Source organism: Diorhabda carinulata, chromosome 3 (assembly GCF_026250575.1).
Source record: "Diorhabda carinulata isolate Delta chromosome 3, icDioCari1.1, whole genome shotgun sequence".
Classification (NCBI taxonomy): Eukaryota; Metazoa; Arthropoda; class Insecta; order Coleoptera; family Chrysomelidae; genus Diorhabda; species Diorhabda carinulata.
The window spans coordinates 27,821,005-27,839,580 of record NC_079462.1 but is presented as its reverse complement, the minus strand read 5'-3'; the positions used below and the strand labels follow the sequence as shown (position 1 = coordinate 27,839,580).

At 32.8% G+C, this 18,576-nt stretch overlaps 3 protein-coding genes across 17 annotated transcripts in view; 2 read left to right on the top strand and 1 right to left on the bottom strand.

The window, feature by feature from the left end:
• The window catches only part of LOC130891247 (kazrin), a 49,794-nt gene extending 47,334 nt beyond the window's left edge, over positions 1 to 2,460 (top strand). For 10 of the 14 annotated variants that reach the window (XM_057795866.1, XM_057795871.1, XM_057795869.1 and 7 more), the window contains 2 exons: positions 134 to 296; positions 2,039 to 2,460. In XM_057795866.1, coding sequence (XP_057651849.1) covers positions 134 to 296; positions 2,039 to 2,068 — 193 coding nt within the window. In that variant the 3' untranslated portion in view covers positions 2,069 to 2,460. The remainder of the gene's footprint in view (positions 1 to 133; positions 297 to 2,038) is intronic. The other 4 variants (XM_057795880.1, XM_057795879.1, XM_057795878.1 and 1 more) reach the window with 1 other exon arrangement.
• A 2,535-nt stretch (positions 2,461 to 4,995) lies between these two features.
• The window catches only part of LOC130891237 (uncharacterized), a 28,902-nt gene continuing 15,321 nt past the window's right edge, over positions 4,996 to 18,576 (bottom strand). The window contains exons 5-8 of one of the 2 annotated variants that reach the window (XR_009058870.1): positions 10,873 to 11,034; positions 10,678 to 10,780; positions 7,025 to 8,816; positions 4,996 to 6,966 (exon numbers count right to left, since the gene is read on the bottom strand). Coding sequence is in view for 1 of the 2 variants with exons in the window: in XM_057795852.1 (XP_057651835.1) it covers positions 8,703 to 8,816; positions 10,678 to 10,780; positions 10,873 to 11,034 (379 nt within the window). In the remaining variant the exon portion in view is untranslated. Of the gene's footprint in view, positions 8,817 to 10,677; positions 10,781 to 10,872; positions 11,035 to 18,576 lie in introns of both variants that reach the window. The other variant, XM_057795852.1, reaches the window with a different exon arrangement.
• On the top strand, positions 12,902 to 17,005 carry LOC130891238 (probable galactose-1-phosphate uridylyltransferase). Its single transcript, XM_057795853.1, has 2 exons — positions 12,902 to 13,029; positions 15,889 to 17,005. The coding sequence occupies exons 1-2, from the start codon at positions 13,011 to 13,013 to the stop codon at positions 16,908 to 16,910; spliced, it is 1,041 nt and encodes a 346-aa protein (XP_057651836.1). The 5' UTR covers positions 12,902 to 13,010; the 3' UTR covers positions 16,911 to 17,005.

Sequence of the window (18,576 nt, the reverse complement as noted above, 5' to 3'; positions counted from 1 at the left end):
TGTAAATCTTTAATGTTTAGAACAAACTGACCAAATATGAGAATATGGATGTGAAAATAGCATAGAATGCTTGTGTATCCCGCACTGCTTCTTTTTTTAATCGATGTTTCTATTTTTTGCACTATTATGTCAGATCAACACTAGAGCACTATGTACGAGTTAGGGCTAAATCGAGAGTACTAGGAGGATCGTTAGGGCGTACCTTTTCTCGATCGTGTGGTGGATTAGTTGGAACTTCTACCGCCAATAGGGATTCTTTAACTATTAGAGAACAGCAAAAGCCCAACAGTATTAGGGTAAGTATTGTAATTCATCTAGGTTGTTGGCGATAGATTATATCTATATAAAGATAAATGACGAACTTTGAAAAATGAATTCTTCATGTTCATCCGTCTATACTTCTATATCCAATGAATTGACATTTACATAGGAAGTAAATAATAATATCTGCCGTTTATTCTTCACTTCACACATTATGTTATTTATACCTAGGTATATCCCTTTGGTCCACAACTATCCCTTCATAACTTAGAAGAATGATTCATCTTCACGTCAAATTCTAAGCTATTATATACAGACCCACGCTAGAAACTGATAAGTATGAACCTATTGAAGCCTACAATACCAGCTCCGATTCGAGAGTCATTATTAAATTGGACTCCACTTTAAGGAATTCGCAGTATTAGATGACATATTAAAAATGTGGTGCCAAGTTTAAACGCGGTAGATAGTTGTATGCCGACGAACATAAAGGTGGAGCGTCCAAATCGGCTACCATACACAAAAATGTTGACAATAATTGAAGGTAGAGGTTGCTGAAGAAATATATAATAAACATACTGCCGAACTGATCATTGGAAATCTTTCTGGGTACTAGGATGGATATAACGAATGTAAATATAATGCAATTGTCGTTAAAAACAGTAGACAAGACGACAAAGAAAATGTTATTGCAAGATTAGTCATAATGGATGATTTGTTAAAAACCAAAATGCAAAGAAAGAAGTCAAACATAGACAAACATAGATGTCCTACAGCAAATGGGTAAACATAAAGAACTTTTCACGACAATCACGGAGAGAAAGTTGCAGTATCTAGGACATATTATGAGAGGAGAGCGATATGAGATTCTCCAGAAGGGAAGATCGAAGGAAAACGGTCGGTGGGCCGTAGACAAAATTCATGGCTGAAAGATTTGCGCAGACGTTTACAGAAATTTTCAGAACTGTGTTTCTTATGCGACAATAGCCATTTGGTTCGCCAACCTTCGTAGGGAGAGAAGCATTGGAAATATCGATGTTTTGTTTAAATATAGTAGATTACCTGAAATAGTGAACCACAGTTGTAGGTATTAATTATGCCAAATTGCATCCGGATAACGCACTCAGGCACAACTCCGTCGTTAACAGTCGCAGTTGCTTATGTAGGCTTCGAATTCGTTGAGCCCTCCCTTATGCTTCAGATTTGGTTCTAAGCTTTAACACTTACGTGGTTGGTGAGTTTCTTGGAAAAAGAAGTTGCACCTCTGATTTTAAGTGGATCATGGACGCAGCAAGGAGATCAATACTCGTAACTTTCTGTTTTTTCCCAATTGTGTATTCCAGAAAGATTAAAAATTGACAATTATGATGACATACATTTATAGAAACTACAGATAAGGCTCGTATAGGTGACATTAGATTAATTTACTTTCAACACATAATGAGTATCACGGAGTTCTCACTTGAGAAAATTGTAAAATTATTTATTGAAGACTTCCAGTGCAATCGAAGTAAGACGAAAACTGGATTGGAAATTACCATAGCAATGAAGTCGCTTATAAATTAAAAAACCAATATTTTAGTGTAACTGAATGTTTAATTCCCAACTACTTTGGTAGCGAAAACAACATCAAGTTTTTGTCTTTTATCGTGTACCTAGATTAGTTTGATTTGTGTTGATTGTTATTTAAAAGTTCTTTAGGTTGCTTCACTCGTTTGGACTCAATACCTGTGATATATTATGAACCGATTTTGAATTACATCTTTTATATTTACAGATTTACAATGGACGTCGACCCGATTTTTAGATAGTTTGTACCTCAAAGAAACAAACACCAAAGTTTAGTAAGAAATATTCGTTTTTCTAGAATAAGCCTCTAATTTTTTTTTCATGTTCTGTGATATTGTTTTTGTGACATTTTTCTTGATATTGATTGTTTTTAATTATTATTCATATTATTTTTTATTCCAAATATTATTCTAATATATATCTAGTAATAAGTTTTTTGTTAGTTCAGTTTATGTAAGTGGAAATGCGCGACAATTTTTTTAATTCGGTGTAGAAAATCGCGACAAATCATTAATTATAATGTTGATATTGCTTTTTAATTCCCATACCTTTGTTATCAACTAAGTTTCAGTTTGTAATTATTGTGCTGTATTTGGTAATATTCAATAAATATTGATCAACCAGAATCAATTTTTTGCTTTATTTATTTTTTCCCATTCCCAAAGCAGAATCGACGTCAACTAGTAGATAATTTTTTGGCAATGTGATAACCTCACCTTACCAATGAAAAATAAGGAACTTTAGAAATAGTTATCGAAAAAAAATTGTAATTTGTTTGACGATTCCGTTGCTGAATACACGCCTGTACACATCCGTTAGTGGCACTTCGTTCCAAGTAACTTCAACTTCCTGAATTAACTACTTTGTCCATGAACGGAGAAACAAATTTGATAGTCTTTTTTTCTTCATATCCCACAATGAGATTCAAGTGGGGAAATCAGGATGGCTACGACAAAAATCTAACGTCAGCTTATGGGATAAATTCCATAGTTCGATGTGCCATATATGATCGTGCGTTGTCTTGCTGAAAACTTGTGATCCTTGATTTAGATAAAACAGTTAAAAGGTATTTAGAGTATTATCAACAAAACGTACCCCTGGAAATCATAAGCTACAGACCTCCATTACTTCAACAGTGCTGTGCAAATAACTTTCAACAGTCAACGTTCCTTTTCAAATCAATGGTCAGATACTTGACGCCTAGTAGCAAGACGATCCTGCTGAATTAGTTAGTTGAAGGGTCTATCTTCATGTTGCTGGCGTATCGGATGACTGCTTGGCTTCCTTCATATTCCTACAGCTTCTCTGCCCCACACAAGCATAACATTAATTGCAGTATAAGTAATCGCCGCTTAGTAACGCGGTAGAATAAACCAACATCTTAATAGGCCATAATCTACCCCGGGGAAAATTTCTATGATGATGATAATGTTGATGTATTCCAACATATTTTGTTACGCTTAACAAAAGCAAAAAACTTGTAAATATGGTTGCTTGTATTATATTCCTATTGTTTAGGCAACCTCTCATACGATTTCCTCGAAACTATTCATGCAAGATTTTACATTTTATTCTAAAGTGAACAATCAAGTGGATAAGTTGTGAAGGACCAGCTTGACCGCAAAAATACAACATGATTCTATTCGCTGATTGTATAGGCCGATTACATGGCGATACACAGGGCCGTGTAAGGTCTGGTGGATGTAAATGGACCTCAAGAGGCTGCAACTCAATCATGTTTGGTCAAGTCGCAATTCGTCGCAGAATTTGTTGAAAACCTAGTGATTAGTAGCCCACAAAGAATGGGTGCCATTGGATTTACTTGAGTTGCTTCATTGAATTTGCCAGGATTAGTGGTCAAGGTTTTGAATAAGAATAGCAAGTCTTAGTACGGATTATACTAGATAACAAGGGAATCAACTTCTTTGTTATGTTGAAAAGCGTTTCATTGGCATCAAGGTCGATATTTGATCTAAAAAAAAAAACGCATCTAAAGCATCAAGAAACTGGTATACATGACATATACCAGCTAATGATTAGTCAGTAAATTTATATTCGATTTTGAAGAAATATACTGGTATTTTTTGAAAGAGTATATATTTTTGACTGTTGAATGCCAAAAACGAATCATAAAATGTTTCTTCTTGTCTTAGAAAACCAATTGAATTAAATGAAATCTAATAAAGAATATTAACATATTGATGAAAAACATATTTAAACAACAGCTAATATTCTATGTGAGATCTTCACGGAATATTTTCAATCAAGTTGCCCATTAAATTTTTTGCGATTTCTATCCAAAGCTGTAGAAAAATATTTCTTTATGGTTTTCGGTTGCGTGTCGCGGTCGTCAATGGTTTTTTGTAATTGATTCCAAACATGCTCCCTAGGAGTCAGATCAGGCGGCCTAGTTAGTTAGTTTCAAATACATGACGATTTATAACTTTCCTCAGCTTTTGATTAGGTGTATATTTAAAGGCACGAAAATTGATAAACATTTCTCAAGAATGCTACTTCGAGTTACATGTAACATTTTATGTAATAGTGATAGCATATTCCTCTGTGAAAATTATAGAGGTGTCTGTGTAAGGAACAATGAATAATTAGGTACTTGTCATAAAAAGGCTAAATGAGAATGGTAAAAATGACGTTTAAGATAAGGCGCTTTCTTTCAAAAACAGCTTGACTGGCAATAATATCTTCTGCTGCCTCGCTTTTGGAGTCTAATGGACAGGTAGTAATGTTGCAAGTGCGAGATCTTGCAAGAAACAATCAGTTGAACTTCATCTGCGCATATTTTTGAGAAAGAAAAATTGCGTCTTGCATTGCATTGCACTTTGTATTGCATCATGTCAAGCGGTTTTAATAAAGGAGCTGTAAATAGACGAACCGATTTTGTGGTTGAGCGAGTCTAATTGTTTACAGAAGATTAGCTACAGAGTTGCTTATGTAAAAAAACCGATTAAACAAATTATAATATATAGTGGTAGTGGTTTATGCTAAGAGTGGAGATTGTGTGTGAGAAGATGCGGTAATTCATCGTAAATACTATCTACAAACCTAGAGAGAAAAGTGCCAAGGCAAAGTCAATGAGAAGTGTTATGAAATGAGTTGGATAGGTTTGATATTCATTCTAGTACATGGATGATGATAATGAATAAATAATTTATTAAGATATAGTTTAATGTTCTTTTATAAGTGACATGTAATTTATATAATTCAGATTTACAAAAAATATAAACTAACACGTGATTATATATTAAAAATATCCATTTCAAAACTGAATTTATTTATAAATATTAGTTTCTCTTTTATTTTTGTTGAATTAAATATGTACATAAAAAATAAATATTCCATTTAATTGACGCTAATAAATCTAGATCTAATCAGCATGAATATATTAGAATTATATACTTCAACCCAACGTCAGATTATGGTTACCATTGGTTAGTCAATATGTCGATTAATAAGTCCAAATACCAATTCCAAATAAGCAATATATACTTAAGTTTGAGTAGGATACATTTGAATCCGACATATTATTTTTTTATCTTGATACTTTTGTTTGTATTATTCCTGCTTCCTAGATCTTATTGAAACTAATTTTTTAATCGTTTAAATTTGATATTTCATATATCAAAAAGTATACGTATACGCGTACCATTTTATTGGTTATACCATTTCTGTATAAGTATAGGAAAAACCATCATATGTTATCATTCTAGTAATATTGAAATAACGTCATAGAGTTATTGCAACAAATAAAGGTCCCTCTAGGAAGCAGCACGCCTTTCTAAACGTATTCAATGATCTCAATATTCGTTATGATATTCTTTATTGATTTAATGAATAATTTTAGAATTCAAATAAGCTTCTAAAAAATTCAGAGCTGAAGATCCGCCTCTTTAAAGTTGTTTTTTATATTTTTTCTAGTCTGTACATTCAATAGTTCATTTATTAAACGCTAGCAGAGTGGTGAGTGTTATAGATGTGGAAGTAGTTGGGATCTTAATGGGACATAATATTCATGAAGAAGTAGCAGCAGCAAGTATTGCAGCCCGAGTGTGGAAAAAAGAAATTTCACACCGTATTACCTACCCTGATGGAAATGTGAATATTTGAAATGTAAAGCTGTATATACATGTTTCTGGAAAAACATATACAGTGATCCACAAAAGTGAATGTGACAGGTTTCTTGGGAGTCCACATCATTGAATCTAGTTTTTAAATACTATGCCAACCGGTTTATATCTGGGATTTGAAAAATGCAATAGAGCTGTCGATTATTAAAATTTTGAAAAATTATCCTGATGGAATCGATAATTTGTGAATAAAATTTCAATGAAAAGGTGCTCCTTCGTGACTACTACGGGGTGGGCCATAAATTTTTCGTTTTTGTAATCGATCTAGAGTAGACAGCTCGCGAGGGTGGTGTAGGGGCTGCTCTTGCATCGTTTCTCGCTTCTTTAAAAATTCAGACACATTGGATCAATTCCAAAGGTATTTTTTACATTGAAATAATATCTTCTATCAATCATTCCACACTTTTTTAAGTGTAAAAAAATATTTGTTATTTTCTAGTTTGTATTGTCGTCGGTCCTTCATAAATGTGCAAAATTTTAAATAGGACGATCCAAGTTTATCTCCGCGCAAGCATTCAGATGATTTGGCGGTACCCGAATAACTTCTTGTTGTACTTAAAACTGCATCCCTCTAAAATTCAGTTAGTGTAACAATTGGAAGAAAATTATGTGTTTTAAGAAGGGAAAGAGCGCTTGGGCAACATTGTTTCTCGAAAAAAGCTCATTTTTTCTTGAATTGGAGTATTAACAAACAACATTACAAGATTCTGGAGAAAGAAAGTTTCAAATTAAAACGCTGATGACTTTTACGTTCACTATGTTTCCTGGCAATATATTCATTGGATTTGAAAATGCTCGCGGTTATTCTGTAACTTCTTTGTAGATTATGTGAAAATGCTACGATTTTTTTTTCGATCCGAAGTTACATCAATATATCAACAATAGAGCATGAATGGAAAGATGCCAACGAGGATTTACCCATAGTTACAAAAATGTTCCTCAAAAAAAACTTCTCAAGCGCGGAGATGTTCCTCGGCTTTGCTGCAGTCTAGACCTATCACCAGTTGATTTATTTTTCTTAAAAATCGATTTGATTTAAACAAAAGCAATACAAATGAAAGAGAACATGCGCTATGAAACATAACATACCAGTCGATATGTGTCGAAGAGGTTTCGGAAACATAAAGGCCAGATTTCATGAATACCAGCGGCGGGATTGCAGCCACTTGAACGATATTATTCTAAAAAATAATTTTCCAATTTATAATCTTCATTTAGATAAACATTTTTTTTCGTGTAAATTTTTCAAAAGTTTATGGCCCACTCTGAATTACGGTGAAGTAAATTAAAATTTGGCTGAGGAATATTATGATGAATGAATTGAATGTCAGGTTCCAAAGGAATGTCCTGCTCGGTTACTGTATTTTACAGTCTTTCTGTTCTGTAAAGGTATCTTATGTGAAAGGTTCACACCATTGAATGGCACTAGAATGTGAAGTACATAAACAAAATACTCTTACGAGCTCGTCCCAACAAGGACCGCGAATCCGGTCCTGTTCGGTTATAATAAGTGTCTTCATTTTGGCAAATTCACGGTTTCTTTGATATTGCCTTGTTTACATGTTTTTATCTCAGAGGCGATAAGTTTATATTGCTTTTGATATGATTTAATTAATTATTTGTTTGTTTACTTCCTAGAATTGTAGAAATTTATTTTTGTTATAAATTCCTGCTTGTTTAGCACAATTCTAAGTTATTATGAACGAAATAGTAAATAGTGATCATTGAATTTAAATTTAAATAATAAGAATAGTGGTAAGTAAGTAAGAGACAGTGTGTATAAATTCACCCCACCGTTAGAAATAAATAAGAAAAACAATACAATACAATATTGGCATCATTCAATAGGTATTTTCAATGCCGCTTCAATTCATTATTTATTTTGATGTTTTGTTCCAAAGATATGAAATTGGAGAATAATTTGCAATATCACGGTTTGGTTAAACTCTCAATTTTAGCAAAAATCATTTCAATTTGATAAAAACTCTTTATTCAATGTTTTCCAATTTATGTTGCTGAAATTGGATTGAAGTAGGAATACTAAAATTCAAAATAAATTATATGGGAGTAAATAAAACAACACAGTTGACATGCTTCCATATAATTTATTTTGATTACACGTTTTACATAAATGGGAGTTTTGACATAAATTTCATTTTTTTTGGTGTTTTATACTTATCTAAGAATGGAGGTACTTACAGCGATATTATGGCAGACTATTACATATAATTTCATAATTGGGAGGACATTTCTTGTCAAGAGGTGCAACAATAAACGAATCCTTATAATATTATTCATAAAACGTGTGAAATAGTTCCATAAAATATTGTGAAAATCTGTATCTAATGGAAGAGTAAGTGGAGCAAAGTTACAAATGTGAGAGTTGAATACCAAAAAACAGGTAATCCATATAATTTAAATCGTGTTAAAATTATAGGTGATAAGTTGGAATTTTAACTATTCTTCAATTTACTGGAAGATGAAATATAATTCTCCACAAATCTTATATTACCTAATTCCAGCCATGCGTTTATCAACATAAAATCAATAGTTTCGAAAGACTTGCCCTGTTATTGCATCCTCCTGACTATTTAATTAAATTCTTTCATAAATAAATATTCTCTATTAAGAATTTTTATCACTTCCTAAAACACGTTAACTGATGATAGACTTTCCAAATGTGGTAATAAATTATATAATAATAACATAAACATTGATATAGTTGTTGGTCTACTTTTTAATAATTTCGTTATCTTCTTTTTCGTCGTCAACTTTAGTTGCGGGAGTTTGTGCGGGGGTGGGATCGTCTTGAAAGAGGGGATTTTTCACTTCCATTTCACCAGTCTGCAACAGAATACATTCCAAGTGATTAAATTCATAACAACTATAACAGCAGTTTGGTTTCAAAAGAACGTATAACAATTTGCATTTAAACAAATGTTTAAAATGTGTTTGAGCTAGTACAGATACCAAAAAATAAGTAATACATAATAGTAAATACCTAATTTATAACAAATACTTTTTTATACTTTATACATATACAGATTATTTTGTAAACAGGACAATTGAATGAATGGATAACCTAAAAGTAGTTTTATTTTTGTATTCAGCGTACCTAAAGTACATTTATCGAAGAACAATAGTAAATCAAAACAATGATCAGTACCTGATCAGCACGTGAATATCCTAGGAGAAACGCGGCGTGGCATCGTTACTGATCCAAATTAGTGGGACTATAATCTACCACAAATAGAAAACCGCGTTGGAGGAGCGAGCGCGGCATCGCTGAAGAAGCCGTTAGATCAGATGTAGTACGGGGACGGCATCGTATTATCGTACTGTAGTGAGACTGTTTATATTTGTCTTTTGCATGATTTTCTTAAACATGTCTGACACGTAGAGAGATGATGAAGTTGTTGACATTAACTATACTCCGCCTAAGAAGAGAACTAAAATAACGCTAGCGAAAAAGGTATGATTGTTGAAGATGTAATTTCTAGAGCATCCAAATTTTCTGACGTTAAAAATATTTTTCATGAAGCTATTAAAGAATTACACTTGATAAGTGGAAAATGTGTATTCAATATGTCCAGGAAAATATTGAAACCAAAATGTATAATATAGACATTCTCATTGATGTGCAAGTTGAGCCCCTTATTATAAATATCGACGACAGTACAAGCTCAATGTCATCTGAGGGGAAAAATGTGTTTATTGAGGTAGAAAATGAGGATTTTATTTCAATGTTTCAATACACATATTATCTTTCAATTTTTGTATTCGATGTTAGCAATAAGAGACTGTATAATAATTGGAAAAAGTAGAAATTCGATTATTATTAATACCTGATTTTTGAATGAATGTACTATGCCATATTTCGGCCGTTTAATTTATACCTATTCCAAACTTCACGTTTACATTTTATATTTTCGTAATAATAATTGTGCATAATTATTTATAATTTATATTATTAACCTGCTTTATGAAACCGCAAATTATTTCTTAACTGCAGAGTAAGGTCCTGTTACATGCTTGACTTTGGCGTTTTCAATCCTGATCACATGCTCTATGCGTGAATATGTTTTCGTTTACTATTTTTCTTCAATAAATAGACTTTAGTATAATTTTCAACGAAATCATTTTATTCAGACCTTAAAATTATACAACCATATAAGTAGAATGACAGATGATGGGGTAGTAAAGATCGCAAGAGACAAATCCCCGGCCGGAAGGAGAAGTGTCGATCGACCCCGGAAAAGATGGAGCGATATTATAACTTAAAAGCACAAATAAATAGGCAGAATTGCCTATAGAAAAGATAGAAGAAGAAGAACTTAACCGCAATTACCATTACCACTAATGAACTCAATTCTAGTACATTTGACCTCATTAAGTCGTCCAGGGAAGACGCGGGGAAGTTTTTAGAACATTAAGAAAAATCTTCCGCCGAAGATAATGTTACTCGATATTGAAACAATCTTGATATATTTTAAACTGTATTAACTCTTAACTTCTTCGCTCATTTCATGTAATTTTATATGCGATAAATAATCCTTAAAATTATAGTTAACTGACCCGTATCTATTTGATAAATTCTCTTGACATTTAAATCGTTAATTGTCATAGTTCTTTTTCTCGATATATAACCTCTAATTTATTTTACTACCCCAGCGAGGTTAATTCTGGAAGTTGAAATTATACTCACGGGAGCGAGACCTGGACATTCGTATACAGTGTAATCACCCTCTTCGTTTTCTTCGTCGCTCTCAGCTTCAGATGCAGAGCCATGACGTTCTCCTGGAGGAGCTCTTGAATATTAACGTGATGGAATAAATTGAAGTTAGTAGAAAGGAAAATTATAAAATTTATAGTTTTCATATCTATTTTAACAATGTCTTACCTTTCCATAGCGATAATTTGTTGTTTTTGATGTTGATAATGGTACATTTGAGCAGATTGTGCCAGACGTCGATCTCCCGATGGAGAAATGTCTTTATTTGGTCCGGTTACGCCGTAAGCTGGATATTCAACGTCGGAAGCATTTTTGACATGTTTCTGTAAACTAGAAATTAATGTGATAGTTAGATGGATATTTCGGATAGTTAGAGTAGACCATTAGCTTCATTGCTTCGTATTTGTTCACCAAAAACAAATTTCGTTTCCTATTGTGTCGACAATTACACAGTATGTTCAATGAGTACGCTTACTGTTAGGAATATATTGGATAAAACTTATTTGAAATATTCCAGATCATACGCCTAAGTCGATTAACAGAAGTATTTTATTTGAAAATATTCTAATAAATTTTCAATGTAGAAGGTGAATTTTGTTTATTTATTAATTGTTATTGAATCATTTCTCATTGTTATTAATTAAATATGTTTATTGTAATTAGGAACTTTTACAATTTTTCGTTGTGAACCAAACAGAATTCAAAATATTAGTTACGTGTTTTATCAACAGACTCTATTTTATTATTGATTATCCGCTTAGTTGTTTGAGCTAATCAACTATCAGTATTGCTTTTATATTATGGATCGAATTGTGCTTGATAAATATTAATATTTACATTAAGAATTATACAGAAAATATCGTCAATTTATTCTAGAAGTATCAGATGAACATGATTATGAGTATTAATTGTAAACTGGAGCTTACCGAGTAAGTGATTCAACTTTTCTCTGCATAAAAAATGTATTTCGAAAGAAGTTTAGGAAAGTTTATAATCCCAATACAAACATAAAAATTTGTCGAGAATTTGTTGTGTAAATGGCATCAAAATGATAAAGAAATACGCTCTATTGAAGCGGTCAACTCCCAAACAGATAAATATTTAATTGGGAAATTTGAAGGAAATTTGGTATCAATACATCGAAAACGTGCCTGAAATAATCACATAGTTTTTAAAAAAGTCCAAATTGTTCGAATACCTATCACTGATTCGAATATTTTCTTTGCGGATTCTTAAACTGATGTGCTGAGATTCAAACAGCATCGAGGCTGAAGTTTTTGTGAAGAATCCCATAATTAATAAATATATCATCGCGACCGTAATCCTTCATGATTGAGAACAATGGGAAAATCAATGGAAAAGAAGGTAGATAGGAAGAAAACCAATTACTGGGACAACCTACTAGGGCTGAGATAGACAAGAACTCTTCTAGGAAATTATAACCAGAGATAATGCGTGGCGTGCAGATTTTGTTGCATAGAGGATGAAACCATTATCCACATTCATTCAAAGTGTGAAACACTGAGGAACTCCAGAGCACTACACCTGATAGCGCTTGAGATAGAAGATGAAGATCTCTGGCAATTAAAGCCATCTCATATTCTACACTTTTTAAATAAAGTGGGTCACAGTGTATACGATACCCCATACATAAGTGTGTGTAAATAGTAAATAAGTAGTAGTAGTAAATAAAAAATAGTAAATGGAATCAGCACCGTATTATGAATAAAAACATAAATGCCATCAAATGGTATACGAATGGCTTAAAAACAGCAGACAGAACTGAAATAGGATTGCTAGGGCCCAAAAACAAGAATTCTGAAAGCTTGTGTAGTTCATCAAGTATTTTTCAAGCAAAAATATTTTCAATCGAACGTTTAATTTGAAAAGAAACTATCGTAGACATGAGATTATCGATTAGTCCGATAGCTAAGCAGCTCTCCCCTACAGGGCTTACGTAGATTTCATCATGTTGACATTAGGCTATTTAATTTTAGCATTTAACGTTCAGCATTGCACTAAATAAATATTTATATTTATAATAAAAATAAAATATATAAATAAATATTTATATAAAATATTTCAACCTCAATCACTTTATTTCAATACGATTAACGAATTATTGTAAATAATCAAATAAATTGAATACAACCCTGTCTAACTCTACACACTTCAACGTCTTATCAATATAGCGTTTAGTTGCGTTCATTACCATGCGAGACGCATGTGGGTTGTTAGTTGTAAGAAAACTGCGATAGAAAAATTTATCATTTAATGTATTCGTTCCATTGTTTGAAATATTAGAAATGGAGTTTAACAGAGATGGTGAGTTCAATTTTTTATAAAAATTATACTTGATATCATTTTATATGGCTGTAATTTAACATGGAAAGAGAAAACATTTATAACCTCGTTATATACACCGAAAAAAGTATAGAAGCATGTGTTTACAAGCGTACGCAGGTCTGGATCTTGAAGTTTTCCGTATCGAGTTAGAAATTGCAAACTAAATAAAATCTTGCTCACTTTCATGTTATATTTTGACATTAATTCTCATAAAATCTATCAAAATATATCGCGGTCTTATCAAGTAAAATTCATTTTCAAAAGATAACTAATTCAAATACGGTTTAACATAATATTGTGCAGTCTACTCATATGAGTATTATATAGCAATTATAGATTAACCGCTTTTATAATATATAATATTTTGAAAAAATTCGGGGTACTTGGTGTGTGCAGGATAAATAACATTTTCATAAAAATTAAAATATGAATTTAAAATAGATACTTAGATAAAACATTTTTAGAAATGATGGTGACGTTTCAGCGTAGTAACTATAAAACAAAACTTCTAGTGAATAAATCTGAATAGAAGTACTGCTATAAATAAGTGGAATATATCGAAAAGAAAAATTTTATATTTGTAAGAAACACGACTGTATCAAAGTTTCGAAGGTGTAGCAAAATTTGGAAATTGGAAGCTGTCGATAAGCTTACATCAGAGAGTCTTCAAAGAGTTTAAAGCCGGGCGCACATTGAGTCGCGGGCGTTTTCTGTAATCTTTTAGAATTTGCTAGCTCATATGTTGGCCTGTGTCACGTAGTTGAGTTATCTGTCAAGGTTTTTTTTGCTTATTTACAGCGGAAGAGACTTAAGTCAAAGCCGTTAGTTGTTTGTCAGAAAATATCGATAACAAATTGAATTCAACATAACTTTTCCTTTTTTCTAAAAAACTTTTAAGAACTTTTTTACATTTAGATAACTAAAATAACAAAAGAAGATCAATCTATTACATTTTCGGCTATGATATTATCGCTCCTGATTATGACAGACAATGGACGGTAAAACGTTAGAACTGTGAATTAAATCACTTAGGTAACGCAGTTTTCCTGTAACCTGATGAACCCGTTCACCAGCCAAATAGTCGACGATAGGGAACTATATACACTATATGTATAGACGGTCAATATTATTGTACATTATATTGTGCAACGTTATTGAAGGAGCGACCATACACGGTTAATATTATTGTACAACCCACAGTTCAATAAATTTGCGCAACCCACAGTTGAGTAGTCGTGCATCTTGGTTTGAGTGACAAGGTTTAGTTATCATGTGTGATTTGGATGCTGCAGCGTGTGTGGTAATTGCATTGCTAACCAACCCGAAGAAGAGGAAGAAGTGGATATGCATGAAGGAATGGTTGAAAAAAAGAAGTGAATTTACTCATGAAAGACTGCTGAATGAGCTTCGAACATGTGAGCCAAATGACTTTAAGAACTTTGTCAGATTAAACGCAGAATCGTTTGATGAGTTCTTTCGATTTGTTGAGCCTCATATTAAAAAAGTCCAAACTACTATGAGAGATGCTATTCTTTGTTCTGTTGCTGTAGTCTTTGGACTTATTGTGCCACAAAGCCGGTAACGAACGATACACTTCTATTACCTCTAATAAAAACTTCTTTTCATCAACAGTCGACATGTTTACTAATAATTATACTTCACACAGTACAGTAAACCGTTACACTATATAAGAAGCAACACAGTTTATAAGATACAATTTATAAGACACACAATTTCAAACAATACTAGGATGAGCAAGTGGACAGAGAACTGGCATTATATTGCACAATACTACCCATACACGACACAATATTTTGAGGATTGCACAATATATTTCTTACTTTTTGAATTCACTCAATATATTGTGCAATCTGTTTTTTGCCTTCAATCTTGCTCATACATGTTCAATAATATTGTGCAATATAAAATATTGTTATTTTTTTTAATATCCAAGTTACTGGCTAAATCTTATTAGCAGTAAAATATTTTCATTGAATAGATCCATTCTTCGTCATTTCATATGTGATTAAACAGAAGATAATAAAATAAAAAAGAATCACAATTTGGCAATAATGTCATTGTTTCAAGGTGTTTAAATTTACGGGAATTTACTGCATACTATTTTTATTTTTGCAGATTATAACGAAAACTTTTCTCTCCGATGAAATTGAGGAGGTCTCTTTAGAATATATTAAAATAACAGTCCTATCAACACAATTTTAGTAACATTTGGTATACTGAGGAATGCCTAGGAATCTCTAGATCATGTAAATTGTTGTGGCAAGGCAAGTTGTGCATCATTACGTCCATCTTTGACATTTTTGAATTGTTTTATGTACTTTAAATAAAGTTTTTTCAAGACAGGATTTTTTTTAAGACTCATTGATTGAGAATTTTGTGGAAGAAACTAATACCTTAAAAATTACGGCTAAACGTTGGTTCGGTTAGGTTTCGGAGTAATTGATATCTATATCTGTCTCCTGAAGTTTCTCCATAATCGATTGTGTGGTCGGGACAACATTTTGTTTGTATGAATTTTATATTGTATTTTTTACCTTTCACATTTTCAAATATTTATTTTCCACTGCGGTGTCTTGATAAATCACCTTTTCGTTGGATTTTAGCAATATACTTTTTTCTATTTCAAATCTTTGAATCAATAAATCAAATACTCATCTTAATTGATAACGTTACAAAGTGATTATTTAAAAATGTTTGATAACATACCACTTCACCTTTAATCCTTTTAATTCCAATTTACGTTCATTATGGATACTATTGACTATTTAATCTAATTACAAATTGAAATCCTATTTCACATTTTTTTTTAATTTGCAGAGCACCAACATCTAAGATACAATCCCTTGAAAGCAGAATGGATTCTGGTCTCTCCCCACCGAGGTATGCGCCCTTGGAGTGGACAAACGGAAACTCCAGAAGTTGAAGTAGTGCCTCAGTTCGATCCTACGAATCCCCTTTGCCCGGGCGTAAAAAGATCCTCTGGGCTAGTAACCCCCAACTACACTTCTACATATGTATTTACAAACGATTTCCCCGCTTTACTTGAAGATGGTCCAGAGCCTGAACCTAGCGACGATCCATTATTTCAAATACAGGCTGCTAAAGGTACATGCAGAGTAATATGTTATCATCCACATTCGAATGTTTATTTGACGAATTTGGAAGTCAAAGATGTTATTTCCGTGATTAACGAGTGGATAAATCAACTTAATGAATTAGGACAAAAGTATACTTGGGTCCAAATTTTCGAAAACAGAGGAGCTATGATGGGATGTTCTAATCCTCATCCCCATTGTCAGATTTGGGCTTCTAATTTTTTACCAAATGAACCAAGAGCTAAAGATACGAATTTAAGAGAATATTTTAATAAATACAAACGACCTATGCTGATGGATTATTTACAAAGAGAAATTGAAAAAAAAGAAAGGGTAGTTTACGAAAACGATGAATGGGTAGTACTAGTACCGTATTGGGCGATTTGGCCATTTGAAACTATGGTTTTACCAAGAAGAAACGTGATTAGGTTCTCTGATATTGACGATAAACAAAAAACAGCGCTAGCCGTAACTCTACAATCTATAGTAGCCAAATATGATAATCTATTTAAATGTAATTTTCCATATTCTATGGGTTGGCATGGAGCCCCAACTGGTAAAGAAAGAAATACATGCTATCCACATTGGACGTTTCATGGAATATACTTTCCACCATTATTACGATCGGCTACTGTTAAAAAGTTTATGGTTGGATACGAACTTTTAGCACAAGCACAAAGGGATCTAACGCCCGAAAAAGCAGCTGCCTTATTAAGAGAACAATCCACGACGCGATTTTCGTGATTACACAAAACTGGATATATTTAAGTGTATGATAAATTATTGTTCCTGAAAACTCAACAGTAATATAATCAAAATCAAAAGATTGTTTCACAGTATCACAATTTATTGATACTAAATAACCCCACTTCCGAGCCGTCTAAATGACCTACAATTCCAATACGTGATTCGCACCATTGAGTTAAACAATTCAACGGCCAAAAAAAAACTTTTCTCACCCTTTGAATCATCACTAGATGGCCCCTTTACTTTAAACCCAAAAATTATCTTCCCACTTATCCCCCACTTCGGCTGCTAGAGATGGCTTACAATTTCTCCCTCCCTTCCTGAACAATTTCCTTATTGACATTAAGTGGAACCTGTTCCTAAATCCCATCCGGTGTTGCAGGTTTTTTGTAACTTGGTGAAACCATTCACCAGTCAAGAGACCTATGATAAGTAATGATAAATCGTCAACTGTTCCCGCAATTACTTAAACAGAAATAAATTATTATTTACGAGATGTTAGATATCTTGTCTATGCACGTCCTAAAACACTATTATAGTATTTGTGCAGTAGCGGTTTGAAACGAAAGTGTTTTTTTCTCGTGCCGAAAACCATGTGTGAAGAAAAACAGGAGCAACGTATCAATATCAAATTTCTCGTTAAATTGAAAAGAAAAACTCCAGCTGGGTGCTATAAATTATTGCAAGAGGCCTATGTGGACAATTCTCTATCTCGTGCGCGTGCTTTTGAGTTGTGTAAGCGCTTTAGTGAGTCTGAGGCCGCCAATCATAATTCAAGGCAATGTTGATCGTTTTTTTTTCTACATTTACGGTAACGAGATTACTGAATGGCTTCCAGACGGCCAGACTGGTAACCAAACTTACTATTTGTTAGTTTTGGCAACACTGCAAGAACAAGTTTATAAAAAACCAAGTTGTGCAAGAACAACTCGTCAATTTTGCATCAGGATCACAAGATTTGTTTGTTCCCGAAGATAAATTCTGCTTTAAAAGGGACCCGATTTGAGTCGATGGTAGTGGTAAAGCAAAAAACGGCAGAGCTCCTTAAGGTCTTCACCAAAAAAGACTTTTTTATAAGTGACCTTTTATGGAAAATTTTCAGTTGAAATATTCAACTCTGGAGTAATTACAATAAATGACATTACCGGACGTTGAGGATTCGTGTTCGTATGGCCGCAGAGACCTAAATATAAATAATTGCATGAGGTGGAGCACTTTCAGGATAATATGTCACATTTATACATCATTTAGACAAATCTCATCAGGACAAAAGGCGCAAATAATGCAATCACCACGAAAAAAGTGTTGTTAACCTCTGAAAAGCCACTCTTCCGTTTAATCGCCTTCGTATAATGGTTCAAGATGATATAGGAGTATTGTGAACATATGCTAATTCATTATATAGAAGGTTTCCATCTCCAAGAGTAGTCCGTCTTGAGAAACGATCATAAATTTCATTTTTACAATGTTTTCTACTTTGCCTTAGTCTTCGATTGTATCATATTTTTTTTAACATGAGAGAAATATGTTGTATTAAACAACTTCCATTCCAGATAGTCTATGCCTGCCAGAAATGAACTTGTTAATACGAATTTATAGAGATGAATCACAATCAAAATCAGACATATAATACGTGTTATAAAGTGATAAAATATCAGCTGTC